The sequence below is a fragment of the Ornithorhynchus anatinus genome, chromosome 16 (genome assembly GCF_004115215.2).
Source record: "Ornithorhynchus anatinus isolate Pmale09 chromosome 16, mOrnAna1.pri.v4, whole genome shotgun sequence".
Classification (NCBI taxonomy): domain Eukaryota; kingdom Metazoa; phylum Chordata; class Mammalia; order Monotremata; family Ornithorhynchidae; genus Ornithorhynchus; species Ornithorhynchus anatinus.
Window position 1 is genome coordinate 27634095 of NC_041743.1, and position 20147 is coordinate 27654241.

Consider the following 20147-nt stretch of genomic DNA (forward strand, 5'->3'; position numbering starts at 1 on the left):
CTTGGAAGAATACAACACAACAGAATTAGCAGGCACGTTCACTGCCCACAAAAGGCAGTCCCTGTCTGGAGCTCAGAAGAGTCTGAGGACTTTTTTTTTTCCTTTTTTTATGGTATTTAAGTGCTTACCATGTGCCAGGCACTGATGATAATAATGTTGGTATTTGTTAAGCACTTACTATGTGCAGAGCACTGTTCTAAGCGCTGGGGTAGATAAAGAGAAGAGAAGCAGCGTGGCTCAGTGGAAAGAGCCTGGGCTTCGGAGTCAGAGGTCATGGGTTCGACTTCCGGCTCTGCCATTTGTCAGCTGTGTGACTGTGGGCAAGTCACTTCACTTCTCTGGGCCTCAGTTACCTCATCTGTAAAATGGGGATTAACTGTGCGCCTCACGTGGGACAACCTGATTCCCCTGTGTCTACCCCAGCGCTCAGAACAGTGCTCTGCACATAGCAAGCGCTTAACAAATACCAACATTATTATTATTACTATACAGGGTAATCAGGTTGTCCCACGTGAGGCTCACAGTCTTAATCCCCATTTCATAGATGAGGTAACTGAGGGACAGAGAAATTGAATGACTTGCCCACAGTCGACAAGTGGCAGAGCTGGGATTCGAACCCATGACCTCTGACTCCCAAGACCGGGCTCTTTCCACTGAGCCACGCTGCTTCTCTACTTTCTGGGCGAGATACCAGGTAATCAGGTTGGATATAGTCCACGTTCCCAGAGTGGGCTCACATCCCTAATCTTCATTTTACAGATGATGTAACAGGCACAGAGAAGTGAAGTGACTTGCCAAGAGTCACGCAGCAGTCAAGTGGCAGAACAGGGATTAGAACCCAGGCCCTTCTGACTTCCAGGTCCATGCTCTATCTGCCAGACCATGATGCTTGAGAACAGTAATATATTGCTGTTCTTGTTTTAGTGTTTCAGCATTTACTCTGTTACTCTGTCCTTTCATGTCTGTTCTCTTAATCCAACCAGCCCAAGGTTCTAGAGGAAAACTGGGAAGGCATCGAGGAATGAAGATGGTGGCAGGGGAAGCTTGGGTTTAAGGGGAAGGCAGTGGGACATGTACGGGCTCATACAAAATTGGGGCCAGGACTAGTTGTGGAAATCATTTTCATCTCTGTCAACACCATTATCTTGTAAGCTCCTGGAGGTCAGTGAGTGCTGTCTTGCTTCTGCTTTAAGCTCCCAAGTGCCTAGTACTGTAACTGGCATTCAGAAGACTCTCAGTAAATATGACTGGTGATGACCTTTTGAAACGTAATTGCCCCAAAACAGGAGAAAATATAGTTCCCATCTTGCAAGAGCTTTCAATTTAAAGAGACAGTCAAGAAAACACAAAAACATACAAATATATAAAGGGTCTAAGTGTTGGGGGTATAAAAAAGGCTCTGAAAACAAAAACAAACACAAACTTTACAGAGCTATCTAAATATCCCATTCCCTGACTGGAAGTCTATGCAAGTCACTTAACTTCTCAGTGTCTCAACTATATCATGAGTAAAATGGGAATTAAATCCTTCTCCCTACACCTCTGACTGTGAGCCCCATGAGGGACAAGGACTGTGTCCAAAATGGTTATCTTGGAACTACCCTGGCACTAAGTACAGTGCTTATCTCACAGTAAGTGCTTAACAAATACTACAATTATTAAGTGCCCATTACCTGTATACTAAGCATTTGGGAAAGTACAAAAGAAGCATAAAACACCCAATACAAATGAAGCCAGGAAGAAGCATCCTTCTATTGTACATTTGATAAACTGCCACGATAAATGGAAACTATTATGTCCACACAAGAAGTAAGTGGGTCTCTAAAGGAATATAAAGAAAAAAAACAGTTCTCCTAGGTCATTCCAGTTTTAATTTAGACATTCAATTATTAAGCCGCTAAAATCTTTAGAAGTGTTTTAAAGTCCCCAAATGCTAGGAAAAGATGAGTATACAAAAATTTCCTTCACAAAAGTTAAAAAAACCAAACAAAAATCACTTATTAATATTTTAACTAAACCAAGATTTATAAAAAAGATTCTGACCACATTTAGTATCACTAAAATTATACATTATCTGTTGGCACAGTTATATCCTGAACTCAGATGCAAATAGCCAATATGTGAATTGTTTGTCGTATAATTTTAGTAATGGATTTTCAACTATTTTACAAACCATGATTTTTGCAACCCTGATAGTAAAATATCAAGGATCAAAATCTTTTCAACATGCTGAAAAAAACCAGCAAATTCTTGGAATTTAAAGAGATTAAGAGCAAGTTATAAAAGCTACAAATGCAGTGTGGCCTAATGGATAGAGCATGGACCTGGGAGTCAGAAGGACCTGGGTTCTCATCCCAGTTCTGTTATTTCACTGTTGTGTGGCCTTGGACAAATCACTCCACTTCTCTGGGCCTCAGTTACCCCATTTTTAAACAGAATTAAGACTGTGAGCACTATGTGGGAGAGAGACTGTGCCTAACCTGATTATCTTGCATCTACTCCCGGCTCTTCTACCAGTGCCTGGCACATAGTAAGTGCTTAATAAATATCATAATTATCATTAAAATATACAGTATCACAAATCTCAACAAATTAACTCCTAAATTACGTCAGTGACAATTATTTAATGGTGACAAATTCCTTTTTAAAATATGCAACATTAAACTATATCTCTTTTTGAGGCCCGCTAAATAACTAGTAAAACAACTTTGAAGTTCCCAGAAGCTTTTCATTTCTCAAGTAAGAATTATTTTCATATTTAGGATTTACAATTTAAAAAACTTCAATAACACTTCCTTTTTTTAATTCTTCAAACCCTTGGATGAGTAATTCGTTTAACATTTCTCAAATGGTTTAATTCCCCAGGACTATTACATGATATCACTTTCTTACAACAGAATGGGTTAGAAAACACAAACATGACATTTCAAGCACCAATGTGTAGTACAACACGAAACATTCTGAAGACAGGGAAACTAGAGACAAAATAATTACTTAAGTTCATTATTCAATCACCTGTCATTCAACTATGCAAATAATCAGGAACAAAGCACTCTAGGTAAGACAGACAACTGAATAGCTAAGCGAGTATGGGTATTAGTATAGTACAGTGCTCTGCACATAGTAAGCGCTCAATAAATACTATTGAATGAATGAATGAATATCTGCAAATTTAAGTGTCATTTATAAGCAGTATTTATAATGTGGATTTGAATAATCAAAAATCAAAACTCTGTGTCCGACTGGAACAAAATGGAGAGGGTTGCCTTAATATATGACAGTTTCCCAGAGAGAGGTGTGGCAACGGTTCCCAGTTCCAGAGACGTAGGCCACCTATTCCCCTACCACTCCTGTGAAGGTTATTACCTCTTGGCACAACTTCAATAAATTGGCACAGAGCGTGGCGTGAAACGGCAAGGAATAAAGATGGGACTTAAGTCACACCGCCAAGCCACTGATATTATTTCCAACTGAATGTTGTAATAATTCATAAAAGACAAGTCACACTTTTGCAAGCAGTTCTCAAAAATTTAACATTTTCTCTTTGAGGGGGAAAGTTACAGAAGTAAAAATGGAACACTCTGAAAGATAATTTTTGAAAATTAACAAACCACGATGGCATTAAACTGTTCTGATAGTCTCTTGAATTCTGCCTTCCAATTCACTTTTTTGAAAATGGAACCTAAGAATGAATGTCAAGCAACCAAAAATCAATCACTTGTACTTATTCAGCACTTACTGAGTGTAGGGCACTACACTAATTGATTGGGAGAGTAAAACAGAAGTAAAACACTCAGTCCCTGAGCTGAAGATGTTTACAATATATCAGGGGCATGACACACAAACTAATCTCTAGATAGGAGGAAAAACAGAATGGAATGTTAGAAAAGTGAATAAATTGTGCTTAGTACTAGAATATGTGAATTGTATGGAATCAAGTGCCTCAGGTGTCTCTGAGTACCTGAGCACTGAGAAAGCATATGGGATGATATGACTGGAGAAGAGAAAACTGAGTTACACCTCTGGCAGGAGGTGGTATTTCAGGGGGGCTTTTAAGACAGGGAAATCCGTACTTTACGTCACTGAATCAACTTGTCCCCCTCCTACCTTACCACTCTAATTCCCTGCTTCAACCCAGTCCACACACTTGGCTCCTCTCGCACAAATCTACTCACTACACCTCGATCGAATCCATCTCATCGCTGACACCTTGTCCATGTTCTTCCTCTGACCTGGAACTCTCCCCCTGGCCCCATCATTATCCAGCAGATCACTACTCTCCCCATCTTCAAAGACCTTCTAAAATCACAGCTCCTCCAAGAAGCCTTCCTATTGCCCTCTTTTCCCCACCCAACTCACCCTCTCCTCTGCATCATCTATGCCCTTGGATATGTATCCCTTAAACAGCTGTATTCCTTAAACACTTCGATACCCCAACCCCATAATGTTTTTATACATATCCTTATACTCTGCCAGTTCCCCTACCTGGAATTTATTTTAATGTCCCTCTTCCTCTCTAGACTATAAGTCCCTTGTAGGCAGGGCTCCCACCTACCAAGTCTATTGTACTCTCCCAGGACCTTAAGTACAGTAAGTAGGTACAGTAAACACACTGTAAGCCCTCAATAACACCAATCACAGATTGAGAGATTGGTCTGAAAGATCTGAAGGTTCCATTCAAGCAGTAAGTTATGCACGAACAAGAGATTCAAAGTGGAAGAGGTAAGAGCGAGGGACAGTGTTACTACCCACTTGGGAAGAGCACTTGGTAAAGAAGCCAGATAAGTAAGGTGAGACCCGGTGAACAGCCTTAAAGTCAACGTTCGGGATCCTTGCAAAGGGTTGTGTTCACTAATGAACCTCCCTAATGAGGCCTTTAAAATAATGCATTTCAGATTCCAAGTTTATCAGGAGACTGAGTCACCATATGCCAGGAAGAGATTAACTTGAAGTCCTATAATTTAAAATATTGAAATTTCAAAACAGATCAAAAACAGTTAAAAAAAAGAGGTTACAGAACACTGTGGAGCTTTATGACTCAAAAAGATCTGTGTTTCTGAGAAAAGGGATGAAAATAGAAAAGCAGTGCGACCTAGTGGACATGGCAGGGGCCTGTGAGTCAGAAGGACCTAGGTTCTAATCCCAGTTCCACCACTTGTCTGTTTTGGGACCTTGCACAAGTCACTGAACTTCTCTGTGCCTCATTTACCTCATCTGTAAAATGGAGATTAAGACTGTGGGCTCCATACTTCTATCTACCCCAGCACTTAGTACAGTGCCTGGCACATAGTGAGCATTTAAAATAATACCCCCAAAAAAAATATTCATTCAACACTGCAGGACAGTTTGCGCTCAATTATCACCTGGTCTTTAGTGTACTGTCATTATCTTTTCTTGTATTTTTTTCTTACTTCAATAATTTATTATTTTTGTAATTTATTTGGGCAAGGGCTGTGTCTAGCCCTACTGATTACACAGCATATGGTATGTCAGTGGAAATTAAATAATTCCACTGAAAACAATATTCCAATGAGCTGGAAACTGAAGTTTTGCTTTCAAGGCTAAACAAATTTAATTAGTTCTGATAAACTCATTTATGTTCCACAAAGTGGAATAAATCAAACCTCTTTCCCATGCCAGACCTACAAGCTCCTGCACTTGCATGGGGTGAGTCATGACCCGTGCTATGTCCCTTCACTCGTCTGCCATCACAAGATCGCCAGATCTGCCCCCTTCCTCCCAAGTATCCAGGAGTCCCAAAAGGTCAGCACCTGAAAACTTGGCACTGCCTTTCAAAACGAGTACTGATGTCTGCAGCGAGCCCAAATGTCAAGCCCCGAGTCTTGAGAAAAGATGGAACTTTGGGGGAGGAAGTGACTATTTGAAACCAGAACTGCAAAGAGAAAATAAGTCAGGACTGTCCCTTCCAAGGAATCTTTATCATTTTGTCTTATATATTTCTTTGCTAAAGACTCTTTCCTCTATTTAAAAGAGCCTGAGATTTGCTGTCTATAATTTAATTCTCTTTTCCTTTGAGGACAAGAACCTTGTCTGAATTTGTTTCACATTTTGCCCAGCACCTAGTACAGTGCTTTCTAATAATAATAATAATTGTGGTATTTGTTAAGCACTTAATCTGTGTCAGGCACTGTACTAAGCGCTGGAGTGGATACGAGCGAATCGGGTTGGACACGGTCCTTGCCCCATGTGGGACTCAGAGTCTCAATCCTCATTTGACATATGAGGTAACTGAGGCACAGAGAAGTGAAGAGACTTGCCCAAGGTCACACAGCAGACAAGTGGCAAAGCCAGGATTAGCACCCATGACCTTCTGACTCCCAGGCCCATGCTCTATCCACTACACCATGCTGATATTCCATAATCCCTTCCAGCTCTGGGATACAGGACTTTCCTTGAAGGGCCTGGGTCATTTCTTGAGCAAACCAAGGTTTTCTAAGTTCCCTTCCCTACCTTAATTGCTACTCATCCAAGCTGCACATAATTAGAACTCTTATTCTAACAGTTACTGACTCTTTACAGTCTTTCATTATTGGTTATTGAACTTTCAATTCTTTTCAGGGAATTGACTTTACTTCTCCTGGTACTGAAGTGTTTAATGCTGGGCAAGGCAAGAAGAGGTTCAACAATACTGAATATTATCTCATTGGTAGCACAGAAATATTAAGAATAACCCTCTCCAACTCTGACAACCTATTTAGTTACAAGAGTTATACCAGCCCTCAACGTGCAACACTTCAACTGTAGCTAAAAGCACGGATCCTTTTATACACACTCTCTTGCATAAATGCAATAGAAGTCAACAGTACCACAATGGTAGGCTTCTGATCCTTTTCCATTCTAGAATACCAAGTACAATAAATTTAAACTTCAGAAGCCTTGTAAAAGAAACAAGCACTACGAGTGATTTTCATTCTCCACAGAGTCAATTACATAGCTTCAACTGAATGAACTACAGACACACTAGATTAAGCTCCCTCTTCAAGCGGAGTTACACTTTAAAAAATCTCAGCTGTTCCAATTGGAAATTTCATATCAGCCTTTTTCATAAGATTTTTCATTTCCTTAAAAACAAAACCACTGCCTGAAGATTAATACACAGCTCACAACTGCCATCTTTAGGCTTTCTTTTGAACCTCCGAAAAACCTTCCCTACCAGTATGTCAAGATATTTCCACTTAAGCCACTGCTTCAATTTCATCATTAAAACTAATTTGCCAAAAAAAATTCAGGGGAATCATGTCCACATGTTGAAGTGTTCTGTGTTGTATCAACTTGGTTCCGTGTGTTCACTATTGCCCAAATGTTGTGGATTTAGTTTTCTACATCAGGCACAAATGGTAACTATTTGCTATTCCATGAGTTAATAATAATATTGGTATTTGTTAAGCGCTTACTATGTGCAGAGCACTGTTCTAAGTGCTGGGGTAGATACAGGGTAATCAGGTTGTCCCACGTGAGGCTCACAGTTAATCCCCATTTTACAGATGAGGTAACTGAGGCACAGAGAAATTAAGTGACTTGCCCACAGTCACACAGCTGACGAGTGGCAGAGCCGGGAGTCGAACCCATGACCTCTGACTCCGAAGCCCAGGCTCTTTCCACTGAGCCACGCTGTGGACAAACTTAGTTTGTTACAAGAGAGTCTTGTCTTCACTACATCTAGTTTCTGTTTTCATTAATGATGATCTCATGATCATGTGGATAAAAAATGGCCCACTAAATCCTAGTCAAAAGTGGTTCTTTGACTTTAAATGTGATTCTAGAATATAAATCCTTTTTTGGCCAACATTTGTAGATTTCTATTAAATGGTCCTGGGAAGGTAACTTTAGAGGAAAGTGAACAATATTTGTTTCTAAAATATTGTGGCATTATTTTCTTTAAATGGCTATGATGGAAAGGTTTATACTAAAGTGAACAACTTTTTAACTACAAGCTGGAACTTTAGGCAACTTTTCTCCATCACCAACAATTGATCCCTAAAGAGATCTGCTTTATTCTGGGTGTTACGGATACATTATCGAGTGCAACACTGATTCCCTGAACTTGTTTTGCCACCTTAGTAGAGGAGAATAGATTTTAATTATTTTTTATAATACATTATCACCTCAATGTGAACATCTGTCTTTTGTTATGCAGTAGATTACATTAAGCTTCACATACATTTTCAAATAACTTTTTTTCCCATCAGTAACTTTCAACGCTAATATATTAACTCAGTTTTCTTCTTAGATGCTGTCGAGTCTCTATGGTTCTTTTTCCATAGAGTTTTCGTGGTAAAATACACAGAAGTGGTTTATCACTGACGCCTTCTGTGCAGTAAAAACTTATATCTCTGCTTTGTCTTTGATCAACATTTTGATCATCCTATACTGCTCCAACTCAGTTTTAGCTACAGATTGGGTCTTGAAGATATTTCATGGTAGAACATGATTTCATAGATACTACAGCAAAAATGTATTGCCAATTTACTGACTCCTAGGGAATTTTTTTTGAGAATAATTATGCTGCTAAAGGAAATAGGCTAAACCATATAAAAAGAGTGGGAAATGGTCCCAATGTATGCTTTTTACTCAACAATCTCTCCCTTGAAACATACATCAATCAATGGTACGTATTGAGCACTTACTCTGAGCAGAACACTGTACTAAGTGCTTGGGAGAGTATAATGCAAGAGTTAGTAGATATGTTCTCTGCCAACAAGGAGCTTACAGTCTAGGGACATGGCACTCTGATCTTAGAAACAGTTATTGCCTATCCCAGGAGATCATAATCTGCCAAAATGTAGGCAGTAATCACTTATAAAGAGTTCAGAAGCTATTACCCAAAATATGTTTAAATTGCCGCAACAGCAGACCTGCAATGTAGAGGGGTTTTTTCCTTTTCTATATTTTTTAAGTGTTTACTATGTGCCCGGCATTGTACTAAGCACTGGGGTAGAGACAAGCTAATCAGGATGGACAGAGACAAAACCCAAAAGGGCTCACCATTTCAATCCCCATTTTTCAGAGTGGTTGACTGAGGCACAGAGAAGTGAAGTGACTTGCCTAGGGTCACCCAGCAGACAAGCAGTGGAGTCAGGATTAGAATCCAGACCCTCCTGATTCCCTGGCCCGTGCTCTGCCCACTCTAGTATGAACACAGGGAGAAATAAGGAACAAAGGGTATGGATGGCAGAGTTTCTCCCCATTCTGAAAAGGGAATGAGTCACCTGTGGCTCAAAAATAAGAATTGCCCCAAATGAAGGTCCTGTTATAGTAAACACCTTACATTTGTAAATATTGATCACAAAATAGACTGTTAAAAATCAAAAAGTAGAATACAAACCTTATATAAGGCCAGAGAGTGTCCATATCTCTGCAGTGGTCCCCTGGATATCGGACCAACATTCCATATGCTGCTCTCTAAATTATAGCTAGAAAGGCAGAGAAAAATCAAATATATTAGAAAGCAGAGAGTATTTTCATTCTCATTAGTGTTTTTAAATGTGCCTTCCTGCTTTACTTGCAACTCTGAACATGCTAATCTAAAAATCAATGATTTACAAAGCAAATTTCTTTACCGTCTTCAACTCTTTCAAGGGTAACAATAAGATAGCCCCCTAGACTGTAAGCTCCCTCTGCACTATAAGTTCGTTGGGGGCAGGAAACGTGTCTACCAACTCCGTAATATTGTACCCTTCCCCTCCCCCAAGTGCTTAGTACAGTGCTCTGCAAACAGTAGCACGCAATAAATACTATTGATTGACTGATATCCACACTTTTACATATTTCCAGAGCTCCTGTGGGCACACAATGCATCCTTAGGAACTTCTAATGGGCAAAAAAAACACTCTTCCTCTCCTTTTTACTCCATTTTATTAAACAGGCAGGATGCAAGTCAGTAGCTTCAGTGGGACTTTGATTGCAGAGACCAAGTCATCTCAGTCTAATTCAACCTATTAACCAAACTTTGCATTTTAATTTTTTACAAATCAAAGCTACTGTTTTAGAGGCGCCATCTTTCAAAGGGAAATACAAAATAGTGTCATTTCTGCACAAATCACTTTCCATTCTATATGTTTTTCTGTGCAAAAATAAAGTAAGTATAACGAGGTTTGAAAGTGCAAATTGTGCAATAAAAAGCTGGGGGATATTTGAAAATCTACTAATCTTTCCCATTTTACGCAAAGCTGTGAAATTATTTAGCATCCTTGAGGAGGAAAATTTTGGCTTAAGGCTTGGAAAATACCCTACTTCATTCAACCTAGAAGGCTTCTGCATGAGGGGAGCTGCCTTAATCATTTTTAATTTAATCTCTACCTTTTTGTAACAAATGCATACACAGATACTCATTAGGTACTAGAATACATCTTCTCACAGATCTCTGGTACTAGGCATATTATAAGACATAAAAGTGTGATTCCTTCTTTTTCCCCACTTTAAATAAACTTTTTACAATACAATTACTCTACTTTGGTTAAAGACTCACCCTCCCCAATTACAAAATCTTGATTTGCTACATTAAACACGCTAATCTCACCACAGAAGGTCGATCAACTTATAAAGAATGCTAATTATCACTCCCACGAGCTGTTACCCAACTATTCCTCTAGCCGAATTGCATTTCAGAATGGTGACATTTCTTCCTTGCCCTTGAAAATAGCAAAGGGATTACTTCCAATCTGATTTTTACATTAATATGGTCATTAAAGTCACCATCAAAAATTCTGGCTGGCCATTATGAATCAGATCAAATAGTAGCAGGGGAAAATTCAGTTCTGAAAAATTTTCTTTTCCAGTTATTCAAATAAGGGTAAAAATTTATGAGAATCACAATTTTATGTTATTTTCTGAAAAAGATAGTTAAAATAGTAGCTATTTGAATTTTCTTCACCTGACATGTACATTTTCAAATTTCAATTCATTCAAGCCCCTTTTCTTTTATCAGATTTCAACATCTGTCTCAATTCTTAGTTCTTATGTTTTCAGGTGTATCTTCCATCAACTCTATTTTTAATTGATTTATTTCCTTTCCTTAAATATCATCTATTTAAAGCTTCAGTTGCTCACTTCCATAGCCTTGAATACTACCTTTCCTAGGTCCCAGAACTCCATTTACTATCAATGTTCCATTAAAAAAAAAAAGTTTCAGAAGGTAATTCAGAGGTAACAATCTATTCCAGGGTAGAATCTTTCATGGCTGAGAGTAGCACAGTTAACTGTTCCCCTACTCACACCACTTCCTTCCCCAATTCCTTGATCTATATCATAGTCATTAGCAACATCCCAACAAGATAGTTTGTTTAATGTTTCCTTAGGCCAACATATTCTCTCTTATTTTCACATATTAGAATGATTTCTTCGAACAAGTGCTTCTAAAGGAATATTCACTTTAACATGACAAAAGTCCAAATTCAAGCAAACTTGGAAAGTTCAGACCCAATGAGGAACTTCTAAGATATGCAGAAACATTTTAGGTGACCTCAAAACATTTTTATGAAATGTAATTCCACTCTTTGCAATGGTGAAAATACAGCTCTATTGGACTGCTGAAACTTAACCAGCAAATCAATCAATGGTATTTAATGCCAGCTTACTGTACCTTAGAAAAGTACAATATAACAGAGTTAGCAGATGTGGTCCCTGCCAAAACAGTCTATAGGGGAAGACAAACATCAAAACTGCTTAGGGATAGGGGAAATAGTAGCATATACGAATATTTATATTCTAGTCTACAAATCACCAGGGCTCTTGTTCATAACACTTTTGAATCCAACACATTAAATTCTGTGAAATTCAGATTAATCAATAAGTGAAGCTTCAGCATAATTTAAAAGTTCATAATAATAACAATAATGATGGTATTTGTGAAGCACTTACTATGTTCTAAGCACTGGAGAATTTTCATCAGAGAAGAGTTTGGTAAAGCGGGGACCGAACTTCAGCTTCACTTATAGCTCAAAATAATTACTTATTTTGGGGGCTAGAATTCCAACAGAGTGGCTGGATGTAAAAATGCCAATGGTTTAGTAATAACAGTGGTAGTAGCATTTATTAAACACTGTACTTTATGCTGGCTGGATGAGAATTTAACTACATATTTGAGTGATATTGTCCTTAATCACAAAAAAAGAGCACTAAAATAATAATTCATATAATTAAAAACAATGAAAATTCATTAAAATGTGGCTAATCTGTTGAGTTTCTAGCTATCTAGAAGAAAGTGAGAACAGAAAAAGACTAAAAAGAGGAAAATCACTTACTTCAAAACCATTTGGAAAGAACTATAGTTAAAAGTATATCCACCAATCACCCACATAAACTTTCCATGTAAAACTGCTTTATGAGAAGCCCGACCTACAGATGGGCTGAATGGTTTTACATTTGGAAGAATCCAGTAAGACTCAGTGGAAGGAACATTCAAAGAACAATCAGGACCTGTTTCAAAAAACATGAAAAAATTGCACAATGCATTATAATAAAGACCAGGCCAACATAAACAAATTTCAAGGGAATTTTAATTCCAGAATTCAGCATGCTTTAACTTTCATAAAATTCAGTATAATGATAATAATTGTGGTATTTGTTAAGCGCTTACTATGTACCAAGCATTGTTTTACACACCAGGGTGGACACAAGATAATCAGGTCCCACATAGGGCCCACAGTCTAAGTACGAAGGAGAATGCCCAATTTGTAGATGAGGCACAGAGAAGTCAGGTGACTTCCAAGCCCACACAGCAGTTAAGTTCCAGAGCCAGGTGCGCTGATTCCCAAGCTCGTGCTAATCATTTAGAGCCATTTAATAAAAGACAGAGAGCATAGATTCATGTATTCAAATGAGTTCAAACATTACCCAAGAAAGACTGCCAGTTGCCACACTCTTATTCTTTGCCATTCACAAATGCATTACTTGCACTACCAAGATACTTAAAAATAGACTGGAGATGAGTATCTTAATCTTATATAGATGATTATTCTAAAGTAATCACTTTCATTCATTCATTCATTCAATAGTATTTATTGAGCGCTTACTATGTGCAGAGCACCGTACTAAGCGCTTGGGATGAACAAGTCGGCAACAGATAGAGACAGTCCCTGCCGTTTGACGGGCTTACAGTCTAATCGGGGGAGACGGACAGACAAGAACAATGGCACTAAACAGCGTCAAGGGGAAGAACATCTCGTAAAAACAATGGCGACTAAATAGAATCGAGGCGATGTACAATTCATTAACAAAATAAATAGGGTAACGAAAATATATACAGTTGAGCGGACGAGTACAGTGCTGTGGGGATGGGAAGGGAGAGGTGGAGGAGCAGAGGGAAAAGGGGAAAATGAGGCTTTAGCTGCGGAGAGGTAAAGGGGGGATGGCAGAGGGAGTAGAGGGGGAAGAGGAGCTCGGTCTGGGAACGCCTCTTGGAGGAGGTGATTTTTAAGTAAGGTTTTGAAGAGGGAAAGAGAATCAGTTTGGCGGAGGTGAGGAGGGAGGGCGTTCCGGGACCGCGGGAGGACGTGACCCAGGGGTCGACGGCGGGATAGGCGAGACCGAGGGACGGCGAGGAGGTGGGCGGCGGAGGAGCGGAGCGTGCGGGGTGGGCGGTAGAAAGAGAGAAGGGAGGAGAGGTAGGAAGGGGCAAGGTGACGGAGAGCCTCGAAGCCTAGAGTGAGGAGTTTTTGTTTGGAGCGGAGGTCGATAGGCAACCACTGGAGTTGTTTAAGAAGGGGAGTGACATGCCCAGATCGTTTCTGCGGGAAGATGAGCCGGGCAGCGGAGTGAAGAATAGACCGGAGCGGGGCGAGAGAGGAGGAAGGGAGGTCAGAGAGAAGGCTGACACAGTAGTCTAGCCGGGATATAACGAGAGCCCATAGCGGTAAGGTAGCCGTTTGGGTGGAGAGGAAAGGGCGGATCTTGGCGATATTGTAGAGGTGAAACCGGCAGGTCTCGGTAACGGATAGGATGTGTGGGGTGAACGAGAGGGACGAGTCAAGGATGACACCGAGATCGCGGGCCTGCGGGACGGGAAGGATGGTCGTGCCATCCACGGTGACGGAGAAGTCTGGGAGCGGACCGGGCTTGGGAGGGAAGATGAGGAGCTCAGTCTTGCTCATGTTGAGTTTTAGGTGGCGGGCCGACATCCAGGTGGAGACGTCCCGGAGGCAGGAGGAGATGCGAGCCCGAAGGGAGGGGGAGAGGACGGGGCGGAGATGTAGATCTGCGTGTCATCTGCGTAGAGATGGTAGTCAAAGCCGTGAGAGCGGATGAGTTCACCGCAATTGCAATCCTAAACATACGAATGCCAAGCTTTTAAGTCTGTCAGAGGTCTCCCTTTATGAACAGGTAACTCATACTCTGGCAATAAGAATTTGTGAGAGAGGGAGGGGGAAAGAGAGAGAATAAGAGAGAGATTCACCCAAAGAGAGAGGGGAGAGAGAAAAAGAGAGAAAAAGAGAGAGAGAGGCACACTCGCCAAGTCTGACACACCTCACTGCAGAGAGGAGGTGAATCTTGGAGAATGCCTGCTTGCAGCTATATGAAACCAGTGGTGAAGGTGTCTGACCCAAGAACCACTAGCATGCCTGGCAAGATGGAGAATCTCAGCAGAAATCCTGAAAACAGGTAGTTACCTGACAAAAGCCTGCTGGTCTATGGTGTTCTGGCAGACTATGGTCACTCTGGCTATAAATTAGCTTTGAACCTAAAATTCTAGCATGAAATTCCCAATGTACCTGTGCCCATTTACTCACTCACTGCACTCCGTGACCCAGCAGGAACAAGACCAGAAGGGATGAAGTCTGTGCAATGCTAGCACCAGAATCAATTCTTTCAGGCAGGTTTTTGATCACAAATCTTTGTGACGGGATCGAGACTCACCTATCATTCTCAACAAGAAACCAAAAACATCACGCATTTAAAAAGTGCAATGGGGGTCTCTACCTGGATCTATGCCAACAGTCAAAGCATACCACAGACAAGAACTCAAAGGAACCCTGCAAGAAGCCAAACAGAAGTAGCGGGAACAGTTTAGAATAGACATTTAATTAACTGTTGGTATCTCCACCACAGCCAGCGGCTTTCCGGAGTTCATACTTCCAGCATGTGCCCACAAGGTGCAGATTAACTGCAGGAGAATTAAGTAAAACCACAAACCGATCACTGCTACTAACACCCTGGTTTCATCTTTGCCTTTTGTGTGTCAGACTTTATGGCCACATAAAGAGACAATGTGGCAGAGAAGGGCCCATATCTGATTTTTCCTTTGTCTCTTCTAAACTCCAAGTGAATCACAGTCAATTCTGCCAGCAATTAATATTTATACAGTGTGGCCCAAGTGGTCCATTTCGAGGTTTCTTTGCTTGTTTGTTTGCTTTTCAAGTGCGCTTTGTGAACGCTACCAGAGTGAATAATTAGATTAAGACTCTCAAGGTCAGGAATGGAACCTTTAGCTTCTATTGCATGTTCCAACACACAGCAGGTATTTAATATATTCTAATGTGATAACGAGTTTAAACTATTGTACATCTATCTCAAGTTTAAACAAGTTTAGATTTCTTAGAGGGGAAAAATTAGACCTCATTTGTGTTGTGTTAATGGATATTGGTAATAACGGTTAACTGAGAAATGAGCAGAGAAAAATAACTACAGTCCCACCAATTAGGACCACCTTTTCTTTTGTCATTCAAGCATAACAATTTTAAACCCCAGTATGAGCAAAGACAAGCTCATGAAAAGAATTAACACAGAGATTATTTCCTTTAAATACAAATGAATCTCAATTAACAGGATTTGCTTTCCTCATAAAGAAAGAGCCTTCTTATAAGGAAATTATGCATGGCAAATTTTCATATCACTGAATAATTTTCAGTGAGAAAATGATAAAGCATATCACATATTACTCTAATCTCTTCCGTAGGAAGAGGCATACATTAGCTATGCATATTACACACAAATATGAAAGCTCTCACTATCAATCATGAAGAAGCAAATGCAGTTTCAAAAGACTAAAGAGGGTTTTTTTGTAGATTTGCCTAAACTTCTTAAAATAAAAATGCATTTATCCTCAAATGGTAATTATTACCAACTTTATTCATTGACTAACAACAAGGTTTAAATATTTAGGATCTCCAATCTAATGTTTTTATTTTATTGGGTGGAAGGGAGAAAAGTGTTTCGAGGGGGAAGGGATGAAGCTCCAGTCATTTTTGCCAATTTTTCTTTCACCATTAAAATCCCGACAAGAGAACTTCACTAGAATCCAAGTTATTTTAAAAAGAGAACTGTATCCTTGCTTGTCTTTTTCCCACTGATTACTTCAGCGATTTAAACAGTGCTTGCCTCGAAGTACTTAACATCACAACTAGCTGACAACTGGCTTTGGCTTTTTTTGTACTTACTCTCCCAAACACTCAGTACAGTGGTAAGCACTCAATATATACCACTGCTTGATTCAAAGCAACCCACCGGTTCCCTTCACTACCCTGAAGCCAGTCTTCACTCTTCCCAAGGTAGCCTCCTCACTGTGCCTCCCTCTTAATTCTCCCACATCCAAATCTTTACCCAGAGGCTCCATCCTGCCTAGAGGGTCCTCGCCCTCCACCTGAATTCAATAGACCACAGCTCTCTGCATCTTCAGATCCCTCCTGAAAACTCACGTCTCCCAGGTGACATCCCTCAGTTAAGCTCTACCTTCTCAGGTCATATCCAGCATACAGTTATTCTTAGCACTTAAGTTACAACTCAAGGTTTCCAGACCCAAGACCAGGCAGCAGAAAGGAAGCTGGATAAGACCCCCTCTATGTTTCTTCTTCAACCTCACATTTTCTTCCACTGGCCTACACCAAGGGGGCTTTGGGATAAGTGTGATTCCACTGCCTTATGCCAACTGGCTTGCATGGAAAAGAATATGAATACATACACACTAAACAAAAGCACTCTCGGACATATCTTAAGTGTATTTCTCTCTTCCTCTCTCAGAATCTGTCACCAGCATTTCCATTACTGATTCCCTTCTAAATCCCTTTTAAATGACTCTCACCAAAAGGGAGACTTCAACTCAACAGGGATGGATTCAAGCAAAAGAGGGCAGTGCACAGGGTGACCCACTTCTCTTATTTAAGCATCCTTCCACCGACCTGTATTTACCACCACAAACCTTTGTTATACCACCGTGCTCGAGATTGCTTCATTATGCTCTGTGTTCGTGACATACATTGATGTCACAAAGGCGCATCCAATGTGGAATGTCAGTTGCAAATACGTCTTTTCAAATCACTCTTTACACAAGGCTTTGATCATAAGATCCTGCAGGGAATTGATGTATTCTTTTCCCTGCTTCAAGTCATTTTTCATCCCTGTGTTGTTTTCAATGAATATATAAGGTTGTTGTTTCTTGCTGGCCAACACTGCCACCGCCTGGCAAATCCATATCCAGAAAATGGAAATTATTTTCTACGACTCTATTTTAGGAGCGAAGGCGCTATCACCCTCTCTGATATTTTCTACAACTTAAAATTTTGTAAATGTAATTCAATCAATATTTCAGTTCCATCCAGCACATAACAGGAAAGATCAGAACAAGAGCTTTAGCATTAGCCAAAGTAACACAGCCCCGGATATGCAACTTCTCCACCCGTGTCTCCTCCACGGTGCTGTGATGGAAAATCAGGCACCAGGCCAACTTTGGAATGTTACTGACTCAATTTTGCAAACTAGTAGCAGGTTAGTGAGATGGCTAATAACTAGAAATCCTCAAAGGGAGGGAGGCCTGAGAACTGGGTTCCAATCCCAGCTCTGCCAAGTGGCCTTCTGTGTAACCAAGGGCAAGTCACAACATCTCTGAGCTTCACTTTCCTCATCTGTAAAATAAGGATAAGATACCTGCTCTCCCTATTAGTTGGTTGTAACCCCCATAAGGGAATGATTATCCTGCATCTATTCTAGTGCTTGACATCTAGTAAGGACAGGATAAATACCTTTATTTTTATTACTGCATTCTAAACTAAAATTTGTAACATCTTCTATGGGGAAAAATAATTTTATACCAATTTGAAAATCCTTGAAAATAAGGCTTTTTTTATTATGACCATTACTGTTAATTAAAATTAACATGACTGTCTACTTTTTCCTTGAAGATCTCCACGAATAAAAAGTCAACAACTTTGATAGCCGACTCCAATAATGTTTTCACCCAGGTTGTCAATAAGTTCTTCCATAAATCCTATTGAAATACCTCCTGTTTCAATTTTATTCCCATTTTCTCCATTTCTTACTCTGACTCTGAAACCTTCTCCACAAGAATCTATTATATCCTTGAAGACAGAACCTGGGTCATCTTATAGCCTTCACTGGGTTATAAGATAATTTTCCCTTTTTCTCATCAAATCTAGTAAATCAGATTTTTTTGATTGCTCCTCTCTAGACCCCCTTAATTCTTCAACATCCTTTTTAAAATGTAGTGACTGACACTGAACCCAATATTCCAAATAGAATTTGGCCAATATAGAGTATAGCTGAAGGATTACTCCTTATCCTCACACATATAATTCTTGTTGAATATGCCATGGCAATGTAGAATTTTAAATAGTGACTAGGCAGGTACACAACTAGCTGGAGGGCTGTTCTTTTATAGAGGGAAGGAGCACGGCCTACCCTGCACTCAATAATACGACTGATTGACTGACTGATTGGAAAGAGCAGGGGCCTGGGACTCAGAGGACCTGGCTTCTAATCTCAGCTCTGCCAATTACCTGCTGTGTGACCTTGGGTAAGTCACTTCTCTGTGCTTCAATTTCCTCGCCTGTAAAATGGGGATTAAATCCTACTCCTTCCTACTTAGACTATAAGCCCCATGTGGGGCAGGGACTTTGTCCAACCTGATTATAGTAATAATAATGTATTTGTTAAACACTTACAATGTGCCAAGTACTGTTCTAAGCACTGGGGTAGAAGGTAATCAGGTTGTCCCACGTCAGTCTCATGGTCTTAATCCCCATTTTACAGATGAGATAACTGAGGCACACAGAAGTTAAGTGACTTGCCCAAAGTCACACAGCTGACAAGTGGCGGAGTCGGGATTAGAACCCATGACCTCTGAATCCCAAGTCCATGCTCCTTCCACTATGCCACGCTGCTTCTCATCTCTTCTCTTGTCTCTCTGATTATCTCGTCTCTCTCCCAGAGCTTTGTACAGTGTTTGGCACATTGTACACACTTAAATGCCATAGTTATTATGAGTAGTAGTTCTAATGGTCAGTGACCCAATGACAACCGGGGCGGGGGGAGGCCGCGGCAGGGAGGAGGAACATCACAAATGCGGGTTCGACCACATTTCAAAAATCAAAGTGGAACTGGGGAACCTGGATCCAAAGGAACCCAATCTCATTTTCCTGGAGGAATGGAGCTCCATATACATGTCGTAGCACCCAAGCACAGCTGGAACTCTTCCAAGGCTCTGCTAACCCGTTCTCACCTAAAACCCTACCTCAAATCCTCTGCCCTCGCCCCATCGGTCCAGCTCTCTCTTTCATCAAGATTCCCTGGACATCAGTTATGCCCTCCTTCCAACCATTTCTCAAATCTCAAAACCTCAAAAAGCCTTTCCCTATTATCTATAACCAGAGCTGCATCGACTCAATAATCACCTCTTCCATTTGTATAGTGTTCGATACCCATCCTCATCACTTTACATAAAAGCTTCAATTTAAAATTCAATGCGTATATTCTGACCACTATTTGCAAATAATAAAATATTATGTATTAAACACATACAATGTTCTGAACACAATACTAAATGAGGGGAAAGAATCCACAGGTGAGAATGAGTCACTCGCCTCAAGATGCTCGCAATCTCAATAGCTTTATATCTGTGTCTCAGATTAAAATATAGGCTCCCTTTGGGCAGGAAAAGTGTCTTGTGATTTTATTGTGCCTCTCCAAATGCTGAGTACAAGTGTAACTGAACACAGTAGAGCCTCAATTCTGTGACAACTTCAACAACTTCTTGGGACTTGTCACTGCAGTGAAGGCACAAGAAGGTCTACATAAGTGAAAATCTTCACACACTGTGACACTGCGGTGACAGAGTCGGGAACTGCTACCCTTCAACCTAATCAATTAGTCAGTCAATCCTATTTATCGTGCACTTACTG

The 20147-nt window shown here is 40.3% G+C and overlaps 1 protein-coding gene across 3 annotated transcripts in view; it reads right to left on the reverse strand.

The window, feature by feature from the left end:
- Window positions 1–20147, reverse strand: part of ATRNL1 (attractin like 1) — a 602864-nt gene that overhangs the window by 545941 nt on the left and 36776 nt on the right. For all 3 annotated transcript variants that reach the window (XM_001513843.4, XM_039914307.1, XM_039914308.1), the window contains exons 6-7: window positions 12264–12438; window positions 9347–9434 (exon numbers count right to left, since the gene is read on the reverse strand). In XM_001513843.4, the coding sequence (XP_001513893.2) occupies window positions 9347–9434; window positions 12264–12438 (263 nt within the window). The remainder of the gene's footprint in view (window positions 1–9346; window positions 9435–12263; window positions 12439–20147) is intronic.